Source organism: Neomonachus schauinslandi, chromosome 3 (genome assembly GCF_002201575.2).
Source record: "Neomonachus schauinslandi chromosome 3, ASM220157v2, whole genome shotgun sequence".
Taxonomy (NCBI): Eukaryota; Metazoa; Chordata; class Mammalia; order Carnivora; family Phocidae; genus Neomonachus; species Neomonachus schauinslandi.
The window spans coordinates 95,827,574-95,850,280 of NC_058405.1; the positions used below are offsets into that span (position 1 = coordinate 95,827,574).

At 35.4% G+C, this 22,707-nt stretch overlaps 1 protein-coding gene across 2 annotated transcripts in view; it reads right to left on the minus strand.

Annotated features, from left to right (window-relative positions):
* Nucleotides 1-22,707, minus strand: part of DPP10 (dipeptidyl peptidase like 10) — a 1,400,194-nt gene that overhangs the window by 502,491 nt on the left and 874,996 nt on the right. For both annotated transcript variants that reach the window (XM_021695867.1, XM_021695868.2), the window contains exon 2: nucleotides 691-805. In XM_021695867.1, coding sequence (XP_021551542.1) covers nucleotides 691-805 — 115 coding nt within the window. The remainder of the gene's footprint in view (nucleotides 1-690; nucleotides 806-22,707) is intronic.

The following is a 22,707-nucleotide window of genomic DNA, read 5'->3' on the forward strand; positions in this document are numbered from 1 at the left end:
CCTACTAAAGAGCAGTAAAACTTTTGGGTACCGAAATAATCCCCAGAGAAGAATTAAGCCTACTGCTAATTTATATATATGTATATATATATATATATATACATATATATATATTAGTGTTATACTCTTTAATGTAAAGGACACAATTTAAAGATCATTGCAAGGGCAATTTGGCAATGTTCTTTAGACAAGGGGAAACTGGGAATATAAAAACTAAAAGGAAAGAAAGGAACAGAAGAAAGAAGCATTTAGAGGCTTACCTCATTCTCTTTTGATCAAACACTGTCTCTCAAATCCTCCCTCCCCACCCTCATTACAGTTGAGCTATCACCTCCATATGGAGACTTCAGACTCCACTCCCTCATCTTCAACGTACAATGGAAGTCAAATGTCCCCTGCATTTATTAACTGACAAACATAGTTAAGTCTCTAAGTAGCCATGGAGACTAAAGATCTCCTTGGCATTCTCGATGTATATATTTTACATTTCAGCTTCCCAAAAATATCTCGCATGATATGTGAACCACAAAATTACTGTGCCATTTGCAAACTGTCTGGTTATGCATTTTTTTTTTATTCCAACCAATGCTAATGTTCTTAAGATACCACATATGACTACCCTCTTAAGGCATTTGAATGTGAAATTATCATCCACAATACCATCATAAGAGAGGAATAAAGACAGATTACCTGGGGTTAAGAGGATGACTGACATAGTGATGAGTGAGCATACAACTAAAATCACCAGCAGGGCAATAGCAATCCCCTTCCAGTTTCTCTGTGGAGGGCTGTTATTTCCCAGTTCCTACCGAGATAGAAAAAAAAAAGGTTCATAATTACACATGCTCCAAAAGAAATGTATTCATAAAGGATGATTCAATGCATGGCACAATCACAGTTTGAAAGCTGATTAGGATTGTTTTCCTCTTCGGTAGCTCACTTAATTATTCAAAGGTGCATATATTATAAATGGCTATCTTTTGGGGGGTAATCTTATGTCTCTAAGAGATAAACCAACAGAGCTTTATGCCTGCTGTCCAAAATGTAGACGGCATTAAAATGCATTGACTATAAACACTAGGACAATAGCCAAAATACTCTGCAACATAATTATGGAAATAAAGTGCGCCCACTTACATTTTTTCTTACTACAATAGAACCTACAATAAAGATTTAGATACCAATATTTCCCAAGCACTGTGGACTACTTTTCTAACTGGATAGTGGGGAAAAAGATTTGAGATGGGAAAAGCATTCAAAATGCCCCAAGCTGCAGAGCAGGGCACATCTGTCAACACAACAGGTCCTTTTCAAACAGCTCCCCCACCACTCATAAAAATCAACAGGATGTAGTAACTAAATTAAATGAGTGCTTCTATATCAATGGTTGATAGCATCCTCTCCCTAGGCAGCATGCCTAATATTGGCAAGGAGATAAGATTGATGGGGGAGGAGAGATTTGAACATCTCTCACAATACATAAAGCTTTTCATTTTCAGATGATCTGTGTTCTACCCTGTTGACTAGAAATGTGTGAGCATAATTCACCAAAGCAAAGCAAACACCACACTGAATTAAAATGAATGCCAGATTTTCTTTGCAATGAAGTTTATAAAACACTGAATCTCTCATTTCTTTCTTCCCATCTCCCAGTTTCTTTTCCTCCCTCCCAACAAAGCCTTTTTTATTCAAAACTAGCTAAGTGATTTGAAGACAAATGAAACAAAACATATAGTTATCCAGCTCAATATGTGTGTACAAATCACTCAACAAGAGCAGTCCTGCTTTAAACAAAGATAAATAGAACAGCAAACATTTAATAAATTATAAATTGGTTCCTGTGACTCACAGATTAAAACCGTGAGCAAATTTTAATGTAGTGATGTTGGCATTCAATTCTGCCATAAACACTTTGGACATAAAGAACTAGACCCTAAATAAATGCAAGAAGAGAACGTGCATGGGAGGTATTTTGTTCTTGTTTTTCCCCTCTGCGACCAACTGCTTTGTCTTTCAGTCTGATGGACCAAATCCAGCAGAGGTCAATTCTACTCTTTTTAACATGACTGACTTCATACCTCTTTTCCACACTTATTAATGCTCGTTTTTCAACACCTCTATTTCTATTGCATTTTGGTTAGAATCTCCATAGTTGATGTGCACAAGTCCACTTTTACACAGATATTTACAGTTTATTACTATAAATGTATTTTCTTTTCCTTATGATTTTCTTAACATTCTTTTCTCAAGCTTACTTTATTGTAAGAATACAGTATATAATACACATAACAAAATATGTATCAATTAACTCTTTATTGTTACTGGTAAGGTTTCGGGTCAACAGTAGGCTATAAGTAGTTATGTTTTGGGGAATCAAAAATTATACATGGGCTTTAACTATGCTGGGGTTGGTGCCCCTAACCCCCACATTGTTCAAGGGTCAAATGTATAAGCTAATAATAATGGACATCTCACTCCAATAAAAGAATCAAGAGTAAATTATAATTTTAAATCTACTGATTCTGATCTTGATTCCCTGTCACTTGATATGAAGCCTCACCTTAGCAGACTCTAAACCTAGGGCAAGTGATGGACCAGTAAGTGATAGAGACATAGGTTTATTGGGAAAACTTACAGGGAATCCAGGAATGGCCAACTGGACAAGTATCCACTGCTGGGATCTACATGCACCAAGTTTTTATACCACAGCAACTAACCTTAACAACTATCTGTTGCCTCTCCTTCCCTGCATGGCCAGAGCCCTAGGGAGATCAAGGCCTGCCATGTGGACACTGTTACAAAGGAGATGCTCCAGGCTGGCCAGCCCCAGAGCCTCTGACCTTGAACACTGAACAACACATTCTTCTGTACATTCTGCTTGATGGGAATACAGAAGGAGGATAGGATCTCTATATTCTCAAACAGTGATTAACAGGGGCATTCAGGGTATGCTTTCACAAATTAGTTATCCAGCATGTACCATACACTTGGACACAAGGCAAATTATTAAAGAAATGACTTGAGTGTACTTTCCAGTTTTTGAATAGGATGTAGCCATGTAATATCTACCAAATGTTGTCTAACTGTAATAATACCGTAGATATCTTACTATGTGTTTGGTATTATACTGAATATTTATATTCATAATCTCTCATAATCCTCATTAAAGTCAGGTGAGATTACTTTTATTTTGATAGATTTGCAGATGACAAAAATGGGATTTAGAGAGATTAATTAAAAATCCACTTACTGTTAATAAGTGGGAGATCTCTGGGGCCAGTCCATAAACTCTGGCTCTTAACCACTTTAATATGGTGTCCTAAAGATAAATATGTCAAGGATAAATGCATGAATCGATAAATAAATCAATGAATCAAAGAACGATTTGGACCCCAACATAATAATAGTTGTACTTTATTACCTTTTATTTGACAAAATTCATGATTAAAGAAAAGCTATCCTGAATTCTGTAATGTTTTCAAATAAATTTATATTTCCCCACCTATGGCGGACTGGGAAAATACACCATTTTTAAAATGGTAAAACACATTTGAGTAAAAAAAAATTTTCTGTTCATAAAGTGATGCACCTAAGAATGTGTGGCTCCTTTAAGATGACTCATCAATGCCCAAGGCATCTACAAATCTGTTTAGGAACTGCAGACTTAGATTCTATTACCATGGCAATATTTCTAAAGCATAGTTTCACTTCTGTCACTTTATTCCACAAAGTCCTTTAATGTTCCTATACTAACTAAAGAATCAAATGCAAATGAGAGAATTTAGCATAACAATTGCCTATAGCCAAGCTCCAGTTTCCTCATCCAGCTTGATCCCTTTTGAAAAAGAACACAACCCCAAACCGCTCTGATTACCATTTGGCACACACGCCTCAGATGCTTCAACCTTCAAATCACCTTTCTTTTCTAATTCTTCCCCATCCAAATTCCTTTAACATGCCTCCACTTATAGGAACTGTCAATCATTCAACATCCTGCTCTAATGGCTCTCCTCTTGGGAATTTCACCTAATTAATGCAAGCCAAATATGATTCCCCTTCCTCTGAAAAAAAAAAATGCCTAAAATACATTGTACCAATAGGCTGAATCCACTTCAACTACTTAAGAGTTGTGAGATTGCAAAGATGTATTTTTCTGAGCCTCAGATTTTTTGTTTTATCTGAACAAATGGAATAATAATGTAATTATTTTTAAATGTAAGTATTAAAACTAATTATTCGGACAAAACTTTTGGGTACAATAAAGTTCACATTAAATGAACGGCTTGGAATGTTCTTCCTCAACACACTTAATATAGATCACTCTCTACATTCAAGTCTCATCTCAAATGCTCCTTCCCTGACCACCCTCTCTGAAATAACATTTCATACCCCTTCTATTCTCTCACTCCCCTTTCTTTTTCTTCATAGCATTATCATTTTAGGTATAGCACATGTCATATTTAATCATGTATCTATAATAACATATTAAGCTAGTTAAGAATATATATTAAGGTGTTTAAATGTTCATTCTATCCTTCTCAGCTCTCCAGAATAGAAACTTCATGGTGTCATTAATGTAGTTCATCTTGTTCTCTGCCACATCCCTAGCATTGTCAATGGTGTTTGGCACATACTAGGTATGCCGTAGATAATTTTAAAATGAATGAATGAATTATAGTGTTAGGAGTTAGTTGGACAGTAATCAAGGCCAGGGTCCCCAACAAGAAAATATGGACTCAGGACAGCTAAAATAAACTGCACCCACATCCTGTTTTGCAGCTTAGACAGGACCACACTGGTATTCTGCTCTGCAGCCTTTACAGAAATGACTTCTGCAAAACGTCTAAACTAAGAAAATTAACTACAAAAATATTTGTCAATATCATGAGCAAGGGGTAGTTAAGACCTAAGCCCCCAGATGTCAGAAAAAAAAGGACCATCAGCACATGGACATTAACCTAATAGGTAGACAGATATGTGAGCAAAGCCCTGATTGGCAAGACTGGGGCATACCCTGATTGCTTAAGATAGTTTTCCAAAAGAGCTCATAAAAACCCCTACACTTTGAAACTCCAGAGGCAACCCACTTGGGCCCCCCTCCCTCTCCGGGAGCTTTGTACTCTTGCTCAATAAACTTTAATTTGATGCCCACCACTCTTCCTCTTGTCTACCACTTCATTCTTCGAAGCGGCATGACCAAGAACTGCGGGCACGAAGGGGACACAAAATCCTGTAACAATAGCAGCTATGATAAAGATAATGATGATGGTAGTGGTGGTGGTGGTTCTGATGATAATGCTTAAAGCCATATATAAAAAGCCATCATATCCCTGTCAAAGTTATTATCTGTTTAAAGTAAGAATGACATCTTAGACAACTTTAGATTACTCAGACCACTTAACAATCTCTGGTTCTTTTAATACGTGCTTAGAAAATAATTGCCCAATTAATTAAGTAGTATAAATGGAAACCCAAAAGGGGACAGAAATATAGTACCATTAGTCAAATACACATTAATAGCAAACTTATAAAATGTACCTACTTGCTAAAGATCAATTTGACTGCAATTAATTTTAGGCTCATTTATCTGATGCTAGCTTTCCAAAATGCAGTTGCCAATCTTCAAGTTAACATCCTCTTCAAAAAACGTGATAATTTATACTGCTGTGGGAAGTGGTTCTAATTGACTTTTCTTTTCAATGACTTCCTACAAGCCACTACCTGAAACCAATCAAGTGCACATGCCAGGCTCACGGAACAGGTATGGTGCTGTGCAGCAACCTGAGAAAACATGCTAAGGAGTTTGCAATGAGGTCATCTAGATGTTCTGGAGGCAGAACAGAGTCAATGTTGGGAAATTTTATTCCCAGGATGGGCTTAAGAGTACCTTTAAAGATACAAAGACAAACAGGTAATAATCCATATAGAAAGCCGCTTTTGTAAATCAGTCCTCCAGTGGATGATGAATGCATCAGTTGAAAGACTTGTGTTCAATTCCAGATAATACTCAGTGCTGTCATGGTCTAGAGACGTGTTGATGCTACAGGAGAGCTAGATCCTAGCTGGAACCTAGCTATTCATGTTGTATCTATTGCCTATCTACTCATCACTTTCCAGAGAACAGTTAAGTCTATGAGACAAGGCTGCCCACTATATACAGAGTTTGCCAAAATCCAAATGCATTTTTTATTTGTTCAAGTGCAAAGAAAAAAGTGTTGGAAATCATAAGCAAAATACATAAGCAAAAAAAAAAATCAAGATTTATATGTCATTTCTTTTGGCAAAATAAGGGAAAAGAGCCAAACTGATTCTATTTTCTTTAAAAAAAAAAAAGTAAAGCATATCAAAATTTGAGAGCTTTTTTAACTTACAGTATTCGACTTGTACTTCCTCTTAGACAACTGCAATGTATTTGCTTCCATATGCACCATGAGAAGAAATATGATCCCTCTATATTGAAATAGTCTCAAAAAGTGATAACATTTAGAGGGAGATTCAAGAGGAAAAATCATGTTAAATTACATCTGTAGATTAGGTGTGGGTGTGTTTTAATAAAAATAGATTCTCTCCTACCACATGTCTACTATCAGAAAACCACAGGGAAGTTTCTTTAAAATGTCTTTATTGCTACTGGAAAAGGTGAACTTAGATTTCCAGGCTTAGAGTATTAGTATTTAATACACTGATTCTTAGTTTGGTTCTCAACACAGCCATACCAACCATTCAAAAACTCAACTTTTCACTTTTATTTTATCCCTTACCTATATTTATCACTTCAAAACCATCAGATGTACTTAAGTCTTCACAAAAACAGACTGTTTAATGTTTTCTGAAATGAATTCAAATAAATGTCTTAAATTAAAAAAACAAAAAACAAAAAAAAAAACAGGGAGAACACATTCGACCAGTTCATTTTCTGTTAAAAAGCTCGAAAATTTGAATTATTTTTATTTAAACAATTTTACTTTACTCATTGTGTTCACATTCTCAACAATGAATAGGTTAGAAACAATCCAGACATTTTTACTGAATAATTAGAAAATATCTTAAGGTTAAATACTTTCAAATGTTCCATATTATTTCATGATATTAAAAAACATAGCATGTTAGAGTTAAGAGTTTTAAAGACACCTCGGAAAAATTCAAAATTGGTGAAAAATGGTTTTATATCATTCCTAAGAAAAGGTTAGATGAGTTTGTCTTGAAAAACCGTGACATACAGGGATTCAACAGATGGCCATTTATCTTTAAACAATCCTATTTAACAAAATATACTGGAGTATTTTAGAATATAAGATATTACACTAGATGCAGCTAGGAATACAAATTAAAATAAGCAATAAGCAAAAACTCTAATGAAGATTTTGCTAACCCACCAATATAATACAAGGTTATATAAATAAGGATAAAGCAGGAAATTACAAAATTTTTCTATGGAAAATGAGGAGAGAAGTTTTAATTTCCTTATTGATATAAAAAATTTGCTTTGAATATCCAATCAGCATTTTGTAAAAAAAAATGAGGTGCTGGATATGCTGAGATTACATAACTATGCAAAATCTGGAATGAAAAAAAGAATCAGGAAATTTTTTAAAGTGAAGTGTGCATAAAAATACACACTTAGGTATTTGGAAAGTTCAACAGAGTGTGCATTTCTTTTCTTTCTAGCAAAAATAATTGAGAAAATTTACAACATGGAATAGCCCAATAAAATTGTGATAATTTTTAAGGATCTCCCCTTAAATAAAGGGCCCAGAGTTTGCCTCCAAAAAACAGATAATTCCTGTACCATTTATAATATTTTGGAGTGTACTTAAAGGAAAAATTCCAAATTTTATTAAGTTCCTACACTGTCTCAATACTATGCCTAAAAAATATAGCACATAAAATATTTTCAACTCAATTTAAATAAAAATAGATGTCAATTTACCAAATAAAATTTTAGTGAATTAGATGCAGGAGCTTAATAAAACAATCATTAAATATGAAATATTGTCCAATATTAGGAGATACAGCCATACTCCTCTAGAACATATTAAGAATATCAATAAAAATATAATCATAGATTATTTCTCATTTCTAATTTGCAGTTAATATTTATAATGCCTAATGCTTCTGAAAATTTCCATTATATTCATGGCCATTCACAATTTTCTCATTCATCATGCTTCTCCAGTTAGAGGACTCTATGCTAAGTAAAGCGTATATTTTTGGTAAATGATCACAATTTTGTTTTTCAAAATTATTCTTGTTATAGTTTTGTGCTGTCAATGTATCTGAAGCAGTGTTGAGTCAGTGTTATGCATAGCATGATCCACAGACAATAATGGAAGCTTGTTAGATATGCAAAAGTAGAGTCTTTTAGTGCTATTTGCTTTATTATTTTTAATTCTGATTTGGTTTTATTTGTTCGCCATTAATTTGTTTATAAAAGAACTAGCAATTATCTCAGTTATACTTTGACATTTATCTCTCAATAATTATGATGTTGGTGACACACTCCTAGATAGATCATCATTAAATTAGAAAACAAAGATGACAGGTATCATCAATATATTATGCAGAGATAGTTTTAAATTTCATTATTATGATTTAGGGGTTGTCTGAGCATCTATGACTCTGAACATGTTTAGGGTTCAAAACCACAACTAAAAAACATAGCATTAAAAAAAAACTGATCAGACATAAGCAAGATGGCAGACTAAGAAGCTCTAGGCCCTCATTCTCCCCACATAAACACCAAGTAAGCAACTATAGACTGATTAAAATAGTTTGTGGGAGCTCTGCAAACCAGTTAAAGTTCTGCAGCAACCAAGCAAAAGCCCGGTCAAGAAAAAGCCACATTCAAAAAGAAATTTTGTGTCATTCTTTAATGCCCTAGCCTCCCCCTGCCCCTTACACAGTGAAGCATGGTCAAGAGGAAGTAGCCCAATCCCAGTTCTTTCCCTCAAAAGGAAGGAAATGAATGGAACTTGTTTGCACCTTCTGGACAGTCTGTGGGCTACTTGAGGGACTCATTTCTGTCCTGCCTGGTTTGGAGATCAGTGAAAATGGCTACATATATTGGATCTCAGGTTGGAAGCCCTGAAAGGCAGAGGTAGTTTCCATGGTGGATGAAAACTGCATAGAACTACAGACATGCAGAACATGAGAGCAAGAAATTATAGGCAGAGGAACACAGAACACCTAAGGCCTCAAGAAAAGGCATGGGTGAAACTTTTGGGGAAATTAAGACATTTAAAAACATGCATATATACAGGGGAATTGGGGGGAAGGTACACACACAAACACAAGGAAGACAAATGCTGCAAAAAGATCTGAGATGATCTTGAGCCTTCACACTGTACTAATTAGCTACCATCTTCCTCTGCTTAGAGCCAGTCTACAAAGACTGAGAGAGGTGCCAATATTTTCAAATTCCCAATTTTCAGCAAAGATCACAAGGAATAGAAAGAATCAGGGGAAAATAGTCCACTCAAAGGAACAAAATAAATCTCCTGAAATCCACTGTAAAATAACAAAGCCTTCAAAATTACTAGAGAAAGACTTTAAAACGACTGTTTGAAATATGCTCAAAGAACTAAAGGAAATCAGAAAAATGAAATATAAGCTATATGTGAATATCAATAAAACTACAGAAATTAAAAAAAAAAACAACAGAAATTCTGGGTTGAAAAATAATTGAATGGAAAAAACCCCCTAGAGGAATTTAACACCAGACTCAATCATCAGAAAAAATATCAGTGAAGACTGGTCATTTGAAATTATTAAGTTTGAAGAACAAAAAGAAAAAAAGAATGAAGAAAAGAGAACAGAAACTAAGGGACTTAATGGACACCATCCAGTGAATCAATATATACATTATAGGAATCCCAGAAGAAGAAAGAGAGAAAGGGTCAGAAAGCTTATTTGAAGAAATAATGACTGAAACTTTCCAGATTTGAGGAAAGACATGGATATCAAAACACAAGAAGCACAAATGAACTACAAGCAGAATAAACACAGAGAACATTTAGACACATGTAATCAAACTACCAAAAACCAAAGACAGAAGAGAATCTTGAAAGAATAAAGAGAAAAGTGACTCACTGCTTACAAGTATCTACAATAAGATTATCAGAGAATTTCTCAGCAGAAACCTTGCAGGCCAGAGGTGGTGGGATGATATATTGAAAGTGCTGAAAGAAAAAAGAAATCAGTAATTCTATGTCAAGCAACACTATCCTTTGAAGAAGAGAAAGACATTACGACATTCCAGACAAACATAAGATGAGGAAGCTTATTGCTATTAGACTTGCCCTACCCAAAATACTAAAGGGAGTTTAAGTTGAAATTAGAATGCTAGGCAGTAACTTGATGCCATATGAAAACACAAACTTCTTCCATAATGATAAATAGGAGGACAAATATAAAAAACAGTACTATTGCAATTTTGGCTCCTAACTTCACGTTTTAGTCTTCCACAGGATTTAAAGAACAGAAACATAAAAAAAATAATAATAATTGCATGTTAAGGTTATGAGTATACAATAAAAAGAAGTAATTTATAACATTAATAACACAAGAAGGATAGTCCTATAAAAGACTTTTTGTATCCAACTGATGTTATGTTGGTATTCATTTAAACTAGATTGTTATAACTTTGGGATATAATATATAATCACCATGATAACCCCCCAAAAATTCTTTAAAATTTACACAAAAGGAAATGAGAAGGGGATCAAAATACTTCACAGAAAAAGACCAACTAGACATAAATAAAGTACTGAAAAAGGAAATGAGGGACAAAAATCTGTAGGGCATAGAAAAAAACAAACAAAATGACAATAGTAAGTCCTCTAATTATTTTTAAAGTAAAGAAATCAAGCGCCTCAATCAAAAAACAAAAACAAAAAAACACCAGATTGGCAAAATGGATAAAGGGGGGAACAAAAAGAACAGGACTCAAATATATGCTGTTTACAAAAGACTCACTTTGGATCTAAGGACACACCAGAGAGGAAAGCAAAAGGATGGAAAAGATATCCCCTGCAAATAGTAACCAAAGAGAGATGATGGGAGCTATAATAAATCAGCGATTTGAACAGATATTTGCACATTCATGTTCATGGCAGTGTTCTTCATAATAACCAGAAAGTGGAAGCAACCCAACTGTCCATCAATGGATGAATGGTAAACTAAAATATGTTATATATGTACAATGAAATATTACCCATCCTTAAAGAGAAAGGAAATTCTGACACATGCTACCATATGGGTGAATCTTGAAAACATTATGCTAAGTGAAATAATCCAGTCACAAAAGGACAAATATTATAAGATTCCAGTCGTGCAAATACTTATAAATGTTACCTAGAACAGTCATTTTCATAGAGACAGAAATGAGAATGATGCCTACCAGGGGCTGGGCTAAGGGAGGAGGAAAGGAGGAGTTATTGTTTAATGTATATGGAGTTTCAGTCTAAGAAGACGAAAAAGTTCTGGGGATGGACAGTGGTGACGGTTGCATAACAATGTGAATATATTTAATATCACAGAACTATACATTTTAAAATAATTAAAATGGGAAATTTTATCTTATACATATTTTGCCACAAGTTTAAAAATGTAGATAACAGAATTCACAATAGCAACAGATACATACGAAATCACTTTAGAAAGTTTAAATGTCCAAAGAAAGAAAGCCACAAGATTTTCCTGGAAGATTTATCAAGGCCACTTGAAAGATGAAGGGAATCACTAAATTCCTGGTAAAGAAAATTCAGTATGTTAAATATGCTCATTTTTCTAGAGTAAAAGAAATATTTAAAGTAATTCCAATAAAAATCCCAACAGAACTGTGGGTCTTTAAACTGAGACGATGATCTTAAAATTCATCTGGAAAAATTACCACATGAAAATAGAAAATTTTAAAACAAAGTAAAGTCAAGACGGAAGCCAGATATTGAAAGGTAATCTAAATCTGTGCTAATGAAAAAAGTATGACATTAATAAGAAAAACTTTAGAAACTATAGTTCAAAGAAAAAAGATCCATGAACACAAACACATAAACAGAATTGTTTATTTTTGACATCCATTTTCTCATTATACCTTCTTTCTGTAAGGAAGGACACTTGGGGTTTCCCACAACACTCAAATGAGATGCCTTCACGATCCCTATGGTGCCAAATCGGACAAGTTTTCTATTTTCCTATTATATGACTTCTTAGCAGCATTCTCATCCATTAATCATTAAATCACCCCCAGGAAAATATTTTCTTGGTTCCTAGAACACCACATTCTCCTGGTTTTGTTTGTTTGTTTGTTTGTTTGTTGAATCCCCCAGTGCTAGCCATGTCTCCATTTTCTTTACTGATTTCTTCTGGGGCTTAGTTCAAAACTGAAGAGTTCTCCAGCGCTTGGCCCTGACCCAACTTTGTGCTCAACATGAATAGTATTTCTAGTGATATAGTCCAATTCCACTTTTTATATCATTCAAAGTTTCTAGCAATTTTATATGTTAATGTTAAAAAGAGAATGCCTGAACATGGTATTTCAAAAGAAAAAAAAACCTGATCTCTAAGGAGACAGATTGCTACATGTCATCACTGTATCCTTCAAGCAACCTACTTTTCTTTCTGTAGGGAGAACGCCTTTCTTAGGTATCATAATCAGTTGTTACTTACAGTACTTACTGCTTCTTAAAATTGTCCATTAGATTCATGCCGTTCAGTTTGTCACTTTCTTCTATCGCATTGATGAGAACTCCATGGTAAGTGAAGCACCTATTTTGATCAAAGGTTTTACATTTCTTAAACTTGGGATTCTTAGTAGGTTGCTTCGTTGATCCATTTAGATAGTTCCTTAGCTCAGTGCAGTCCATGAACAAGCAGTCTGAAGCTGACTTTTAGATACTGCAGTATCTGAAACCTTGTTGGAAATAAAAATTATTCTGTTCCACCCCAGACCTTGTGAATCTCCATGGCCAGGGCAAGCCCAGTAATTTATTTTAAAAAGCCTTCCAGAAGATTCTGCTCTATGCTAAAGTTTGACAGACTTTCCCCTAGGTCAGAGCTACTCATATAATGGTCAGTGTCACCTCTGAGCTTATAGGAACACAAATTATTCAGCCCTACCACAGACCTACTGAGTTTCAGTGGAAAGGCTGAGCAATTGTTATTTTAACAAACCCTCCATGATTCCTGGGCATCTTTCCTTGGCACACTAAAGTGTGAGAACCTCAACCACAGAAATTAAGCCCTGGAGTGATATAGTTCTGGAACTGCTAAAATGATCCATCTTGGCCTCAGAGGAATTTGGTGGAAGTATTAAGACTTAGTGGCTTTGTAGCCGGTACATCAGGATTTCAGTCTCCAATTACCTACTTACTAGCTCTAGTACATACACAATTGACCAAATCTATTATAATTATGGACCCCATTAGTGGTGCCTGAGACAAAACGATCACTTTTGTTATCTTCTTCTGTATTTGTTATTTACCAAATCAAGTTTTAGTCTCAAATGAGTTCTACCTTGTCAAGAGACCATTTCATACCCATCTTTGTATCCTCCACACCTAGCACAGCACATAGTAAATGGTCACAAAATATTTAGATTGAAGCTGTATGCTCAGATTTATGCTCTAAGAATTAAGAATAGGGTCTTTACATCTTGAGGGATGCATTCAGCCACATGGAGACTAGGAGCTGAGCTAGTTATCTTCATCTGAAATCTAAGGAGAAGAGACATTCCAGCAGTGTAGCCATCAACTCATCTCAGGGGCTGTATGTTTGTGGTACAAGAGCACTAAAAGAAGCTCAGTGATCTATAAACTGGATCAATAGCCCTAAATTTCTATGGTTGATTACCTGGAATGAATTGCTAACAAGCCAGACAATCCCACCTTTGAACCTGATTTCAGAAAATGAGAAGGTTCAGTCTTCCTAAAGTTTTTAGTACTTTAACCTCTTGCCTATGAGCCGGGAAGAATCTAGTCATTTCTCATTGTATTGCATTGCCCCATGCAGTTTTTGGTACCCATATTTATGGAATATATGAATGCAACAAACTAAGAAATCATTTTTGGCTTAATATTTCATCTTTCCCTTTACCTTGAAGATCTTTCAGAATTTCAATTCTTAATTTTCAATTATCTTTTAAAACTAATTTTATATCAATGTGTGATATAAAACTAACTTAACTATAGATTATCTATGTCTTCTGTGAACTATTCACTGTAAAGGGATAGAAAACAGTAAACCAAGTAGCCTGGTCTGCCCATGTTAATAATTACTTGTGTGATTTAAGGTAAAGCTTTCATTTTCTTAGGCATCAAACCAAAATAGCAGTGTATGCTCAAATAACACCATCGGGGGCACGGTCTGATGCATGGAGCAGTCACAAAACCCATTCCCATTTTCCTATCTACTAGATGAGACACAGCCTCACTTTGTTCACATAGAAAATAGAGGTGATATTACAAACTTGTATATATTTGTGAGCCTTTCAAGAAATAATGCCAGTGAAAACTGTTCATAAACTGTTAAGTATGCATAAACTTAAGTATTGTAACCAGGTCTCTCAAATTTGAAGTGTAAAAAAAAACTACATGGGATTGTATTAACTGTCAGTGAGTCAGGAAAAGTAGGTCCTTTGAAACAGACAGTTTGAAGACTTCTATAAAGTCTTAATAAACTCATGCATTTATGAAGCATAAGTATGACCTCAGCCTGTTGCTAAGGTAGATGTCAATTTATATTGGATGAAAGATAGAAGGGTAGAAGAAAGGAAGAAAGAAGAAAAAGAAAGGAAGAAGGGACAAAGGAAGAGAGGAAGGACTCCAGATAAGCTCACTGATTCAAATAAGTGACAATCTCTTTGGGAAGGGCAATAGTTTATTAAACATTAGGGGGAAAAAAGACAGAAAAAAAATTTAAAAATTCAATATTGCAGTGTCAGATGCTCCAAGCAATAGGATTCCAGAAAAGAGAGAGGTCCCTGGGGATGCTAATGTTGTACGCTAAAGACCCAATCTATGTTGACTCTTCCCTAAAGACTTTGATCAGGAAGAGCTTAAATGAGAAAGACAGAAGAATGTCACCCCACCCCGTCACCCCAAACTGAGGAAAACCTCATTCCTTGTTATCTCTTTGAGGTGAACAAGGTGTGTTTAATTTGCTGCCTTTTCTGGGGGTTAAAGGTTACAGTTCAGTAGTCAAATAAGATTCCAAACAAAGGTTAAGAAAAATAGTGAAGCCACTGGCAAAACATGAGTGCTTGAAAAGAACCAGTATAGCTCCAGCTTCCAGCTAAGTTCAAAGCCAGCATTGTTAATGTGCTCTTCAAACATGGCTGACCTTTAGATGCTGCTGAGCATCTGGGGGAACATTTGACACTTCACTAGATCCCCTTATGTTAACTAACTGCACTTGTACACTACCATGTCCCAAGCCAAAAACCTTCCCAGTAAGTCAGCACTGGGTCCAATCTGGAAAGCCCTCTGTTCAGGATCAAGCGCCTTTTCTTGGTAAGACTTGCTAGAGGGAAAGCTGGTGGCTAGGAAGAATTCACCTCTTTCTTTCTTTTTTCTTTCTTTTTTTTTAAAGATGTTATTTATTTGACAGAGACACAATGAGAGAGGGAACACAAGCAGGGGGAGTGGGAGAGGGAGAAGCATGCTTCCCGCCGAGCAGGGAGCCCAATGTGGGGCTCAATCCCAGGACCCTGGGATCGTGACCTGAGCCGAAGGCAGACACTTAATGACTGAGCCACCCAGGTGCCCCAAAATTCACCTCTTTCAACTTGAAAAACCTTAGGGTTTTTCAGGAGTCAAAACAGATATTAAATTGAAATAGTCACATGTGATAGAGCTCAAAACTTAATTTTTTGACACATTTATTTAGTAAATATCTATTACATATGAACTCTGAAAAAAAAACATAATAAACTTTGAAAAGTAAGCATTCACTTCACTGTAAAACTTTCCAACTCTGCCTTTTAAATAGTAGGAATGGAAATACAGCCACATTTTAACATTTAAAAACAGTATGTGTATCAAAGACAGCATGCATGTAAGAGAAAATCTAATTCCCTCTTCACATACAGAAATTTAATATCATAAAGTGGCAGCTATAGCTAAGACATCAATTATACAACTTTTTCTTCAAAAGAAAAAAAAAGGCAGAAATTAATGAAATGGGGCAGAACAGGAACTAAGTGTGCTTTTAATTATTTTTATCGCTCTTGCCACTAAAATGTTAATAAGAATCATATAGGTATTTAAGAGGGAAAGAAATAACAAATTATATTTCCACTGTGATAATTAATATTTCTATGCTCCTTTTAATTGGAAATGTTAAGGGTATGTGTGCCTGAACTTCTTTACCACCCTGTGTTGGTTATCACAAATTCTAATACATATATATACTATATATACACACTATTCAATGAAGAAAAAGAAATTAACAGAGATTTGGGCCTTTTATTTAAATCTGCAGTAAGGTAGTGTTCTAGCTATTTTTCAGAAACCTCATGGACCAGCAATAATTAAATAAATCCAAGGTAAGTTACACTTGATCTGCATTAAGTATGCATCATGCATTATTTGTGCTCTGCTTAAAGGAGGACTTCTATGGCTGAAACTTTTGTATGGGTGAGTAAGGCAATTACTCACCTCAAAGCCAGTCAATGTTTCTACTCATCTGCTGAAGACAGTCTTCTTTTTCCCTAGTCTTTGTGAATACAGTAGCCAGTATCTGCAGCAGTCCTCAGAATGTCCCCTCAGTACTGCTAGTTCAAAATAGACCATCCCCCATGCCCTGTCAAAAGAGGTTTGCTCTCAAGGCTCATTTTGCTAGAATTACTGGCTTATGGGTAGTTTAAAACTACCTTCTAATTTTATTTTATTTTGCAGGTCTTATGTTTTCATTCTCCAAGACAAGAGAATAAACTTCTATCAACTTTATGTCTGAGTTGGGGAGAAGGAGATGGGAGTGACAATCACCCACTAAGAAGAGATAGCCAACTTCACGTCTCTCCTTCCTGTAAAATCATCATCAGCATTTTCTGGTGAGATCTGTTAGCATAAAAAGCATTGAGAATTTGAGGATGTTTAATAGTCTCAAGCCAATCATAAGCTTCCCACTCCTATAATACATTGATATAAGGATTCCATGTTAATAATCACAAATGAAAAGCTTACCAACATGAACCTAGCTATTTTTCATTTCATTAAGTCTTTCAGAAGAGATTTGAAGAAGGTAACTTTAAACTTTTCAAAGAATTAAAACTATAAATACTATTTTGGAAGCTCCCAGTTAAAAGCAAAAAAACAGGGCGCCTAGGTGGCTCAGTCGGTTGAGCAACTGCCTTCGGCTCAGGTCATGATCCCAGGGTCCTGGGATCGAGTCCCACATCGGGCTCCCTGCTCTGCAGGGAGCCTGCTTCTCCCTCTCCCACTCCCCCTGCTTGTGTTCCCTCTCTCACTGTGTCTCTCTCTGTCAAATAAATAAATAAAATCTTAAAAAAAAAAAAAAAGCAAAAAAACAAAGGGGGACAGGGAGGGAGAGAGAAATTGCAAAACGAAACAATCTCTTCCAAATGTAAATTTACAAAACCTAATCCACAAAAACATCAAAATCTATCTACTAGCATAAGAACGCCATGTAAGCTGAATCTTATTTCTTTTGTTCACTGTGTCCATAGTGCTAACAGAGCCTGATGCATAGTGGGATCTCAATGTGTATTTGGGAAACAAATGAATCTCTAAGACCAGAAGCATACTTTCTTCATAAGTCAACCTCCTAGTCAATGGATACCTATCATATCACAATGGCCTTTTGGGCCTCTCCAGAATGATTCAGTGATGCCCCAAGGCAGCACGGGGCACCCTCCCCAGTTGACTCATGACACCTTGACTTTATCCCCATAGTAGCACTTATTAAATTGCATCTGATTGTCCACTTTCATATGTCTCATCCATTAGACTATATTTTTAATCAATAAATATTTACTGAACTGGGTGGGAATAAGTAGCATAAAATACAATCTAACAGTGAGATTCAGTGACTTTCTTTTCAGGAAAGATCTATTTTCTCATTCCCCCCCAGCTTTATTGAGCTATAACTGACATACAGTTATTGTGCAAGATTAAGACATACAAAGTGATGATGTGATTCACTCGTAAACTATGAAACAATTACCACCAGTGGGTTGGTTAAACCTTCATCATCTCACATAATTGCCATTTCTTTTTTGTGGTGAGAACATTAACAATTTACTTGCTCAGAAACTTCCACGTATATAATAAGGTATTGTTAACTACAATTTATTCATCTTTTAACTGGAAATCTGAACCCTTAGGCATCATCTCCCCAATTCCCCATTCCCCTGGCAACCACCATTCTACTGTTTCTATGAGTGTGACTTTTTTAGATTCCACATGTAAATGAAATCATACAATGTTTGTCTTTCTCTGATTTTTCTCACTTAATATAATGCCCTCAAAGTTCATCCATGTTGTCACAAAGAGCAGGATTTCCTTCTTTGTTACAGCTGAATATTTAATTTTCTGTGTGCCTATGTGTATGTATGTACATATATGTATGAATGTATATATATTGCATCTTCTTTCTCAGTTCATATGCAGACATTCACTTAGTTTATTTCCATATCTCAGCTATTGTGAATAATGCATCAATGAACATGCGAGTACAGATATCTCTTTCAGTTCCTGATTTCATGTCCCTTGGATATATACCCAGAAGTTGGACTGTTGCATCACAATAAAAATTGTGTTGCATCAGAATAAAAATACTTTTATTTTTAATTTTTGAGGAACTTGCATGTTGTTGTCCACAGTGGCTGCACCAATAGACAGTCCTACCAACAGTGCTTTATGTTCTCTTTTCTCCACATCCTCACCACCACATGTTAACCCTTGTCTTTTTGATAACAGCCATTCTAATAGGTGGGAAATGATATCTCACTGGGGTTTTGATTTGCAGTTCCCTGATGATTAGTGATGCTGAGCACCTTTTCATGTACCTATTGACCATCTCTATATCTTCTTGAAAAAATGTCTATTCAGGTTCTCTGCTCATTTTTTAACCGTACTGTTTTTGTTTTGTTTTGTTTGCTATTGAGTTGTAGGAGTTTCTTAAATATTTTAGATATTAACTCCTTATCAGATACATGACTTGCAAATATTTTCTCCTAAGGAAAAATATGTTTCTTTTGTTGTTATTCTTCATGTTACAAAATTGCTTATTGCCTATCTCTTTCCTTTGATTTGGCCGTCAGGGAAGATAGTGTTTCTCTAAGCCTAGTTCACTCCTTCAATAAGAACTGAGATTTACAGACATCCATGTTGATTTTGATTTCAGTGATCACATGTGGACTTTCAAAGGATCACTCAGGATATATGAATCTAGCATAACTGTCTTGCATCCACCTTTCCCTCTTTTTCTCTCCTTTATATTTTTTTTAATTTTTTAAAAAGATTTTATGCATTTATTTGACAGAAAGAACAAGAGCACAAGCAGGGGGTAGTGGGAGAGGGAGAATCAGGTTCCCTGCTGAGCCGGGAGCCCAATGCGGGGCTTGATCCCAGGACCCTGGAATCATGATCTGAGCTGAAGGTAGATGCTTAACCGACTGAGCCACCCAGGCACCCCTTTTCTCCTTTTTAAAAATCATTTCTGAATCCCCATTCTGCCTATCTCCCCACATATTGGATGCATTACTTTAACACTGCTGTTATTAAATTCCACAGTTTCTGAACAGCTGAACATTTCCCTTTATTCTTTCCTTATCAGAAGCTTGTCTGCACCGCATGGTGGTACAGCAATGAATTGGGGAAATGAAAGGAAGAAATGCATTCTTAGAGTTGAATCATACGAAACAGAACTGGGCCCTGTCTACAGAGAAAGATCCCCCCTGTATTCTGATGACTGCATCTGGGAAAGCTGTGTAGCCAGGGCTAGCAGTGCCCTCCTGGTTCTTGACCATTCTGATCCCTCAAACAAATAAATTCCTAATGAAGACATGAATACTTAAGTAAATATTGGGCTCTCACTATTAACTACTGTAATTGTAAAACAGATTTTCTTTATTCTAATCTCACGTTCACCAAGCAACTTCTGGATGTTCATTTAGCTTCCTTGAAATGCCTGCCAATTCTGCAGGCTACAAGGCCATTTTCCTTTTCTTTCTCAATTTATGACTTAGCACTATGGTTTATTTGCCAGTCTGTGCCATTGGTTAATGTGAATATGCACTCAAGAAATGGATCAATTTAATGTGATTATAAACATTTCAAAGGATCTGCGCCTTAAACTTGAGTAACAGATCTTGTACCTAGGTGAATTCACCAAAATAAATGGCATGCTGTGAGAAATATGGCGAGATGACTTTGCCAAGGGGTAGTCTGAACTTGACAATCACCTGTCTTTCATACTTTCACAATAGACACATTTCCAGGATTTAGTCACTATCGCCAGTAGCATACTTAGCAACAGCACATCCTAATTTACCATGTGACAATGCTCAGATCCTTAGAAGCAAATGCTTTAATTTGATACCTCCAAGTTTAGCCCCTGTAAGAAACAATTTTGGGGAAACAACAACAATAAATATATTGTACCTGTGACCCACTAAGGCTATGCTCCCCGGATTTGGACATACACCACTTTGGATGACATAGCAGCATGGCAAGGAGTTGGTAAGCTACAGAATAAATTCAAAGTCCTTTCACAGAGAATCCATTCTGCCTAAACATCTGATGTGTGGAAGGGTTCTATCTAATAAATAAGTTAAAACATGGTATTTTAAAGCAAGCATAGATTCAGAATGGGGAAGTGAGCAAAAGCCACATGGGTATGTTTTTAAGACAAATCATTTAGATCCCAAAGAATTTTCAGGAATAGTTTTTCTCTATGTTTATTGCAGCATTATTTACAATGGCCAGGATATGGACACAGCCCAAATGCCCATCAATAGATAAATAAAGAAGTTGTGGTATATAAATACAATGGAATATTACTCAGCCACTAAAAAAAAAATGAGATCTTGCCATTTGTGACAATGTGGATGGGGCTAAAAGGTATCATGTTAATTGAAATAAGTCAGACAGAGATAGACAAATACCATACAATTTCATTTATACATGGAATCTAAGAAAACAAAATAAACCAATAAACAAAAAGTAGAAACAGACTTTAAAATACAGAGAACTGATGGTTGCCAGAGGGGAGGAGGGTGGAAGGATGGGCAAAATGGGTGAAGGGGAGTGAGAGGTGCAGGCTTCCACTTATGGAATAAATAAGTCCCAAGGATGAAAAGTCTTAGCATATGGAATGTAGTCAATAGCTTTGTAATAATGTTGTATGGTAACAGATGGTAGCTACACTTTGAGTATAGCATAAGGTATAGAATTGTCAAATCTCTACTTTGCCCACCTGAAACTAATGTAACTTTGTCAAGTATACTTCAATTTAAAAAAAGGTAGTTTTTTTGTTTGTTTGTTTTTTTCTTTGGGTTCTGAGCTTTCTTGTTACTATTTAGCAGGAAAACATGAAGAATGTTGCTATAAAATAAGATCAAAAGTGTTTAAACTGTACATTATAGAGAAAATATAAATACATATAGAAAATATAATTGTTTTATATGAGTACATATGTATATAAAAACGTAATTTAGTTTTACACATATATGAAGTTTATATACAGAGAGTGTGTTACCAGAAGGGATTCATTTCTATGGAGGTGAAATTTAGATTCATAAAGGCTTACACAGCACTAAAGAAAATTAGACGAGCAACTGGACACAATGAAGGACTGGGTACACATATGACATTATTTAAATGGAATAAAGATTTTCTTCAGAAATATTTTACAACAGAACTTGGTGTTGCCTGTCTTAGATGGTTAAAGAAAAGTTATATAAGGAAGCAAATGTTTGACTTATAATACTTTGCAGTTCTAGATTTTTTTTTTTTTTGATTATGTAAACTTACAGAATAGGCAATGAATTTCCTTAGTCTTAGGTTGGGAACACATGGTCTACACTATGTAATGGATTTTTAGGAGTGCACAGTGGCACAGTGCTATAGATTCATAAAGTCCAGTCACTATTAAGGTCTTGCTCTTGATGAATTATGCTGAAAAGTAATGAGTCTACGATGAAGATCTGGTCAGTGACCATTTCATTGTCATAAAAGATCAGTTTTGACATTCCCATGCCTATATAACTCATAAAAGTTTCCAACTAATAGTTAATTTCATTTTTATGGATAAATGGGCTTAGTAGTCAACACATCCATCATTTACATAAAGATAGTGATAGAAAACTCTGTGAATAAATAAAATATATTGATACAGTAGCTAGTGTAAATTGTTCAGGAAGACAAGTATTATGATATCAGTATATAGCCGGACTGTGCTTCATCCAGTATTTAAAGAGGAAAAACAAAACACACCATTAATTTACCAGCTATTGGAAATTTGTGGTGAGTAAAATTCAATATGTTATGTTGGTCAGTAAGGCTTAAAGTTAGGATTTTTATGTCTTCAGATTTAATAACATTTTACTAATGGCCTTGAATATTTAGTCTGGGGAAGATTTAAAGAGTGGTAAGTGATAAAGAAACAGAGCCTGATCTGTGGTCATATAACAACATTAGCCTTTGCCTTGTGGATTAGAAGTGGAAAGATGGACAGATCAGCAGTGAT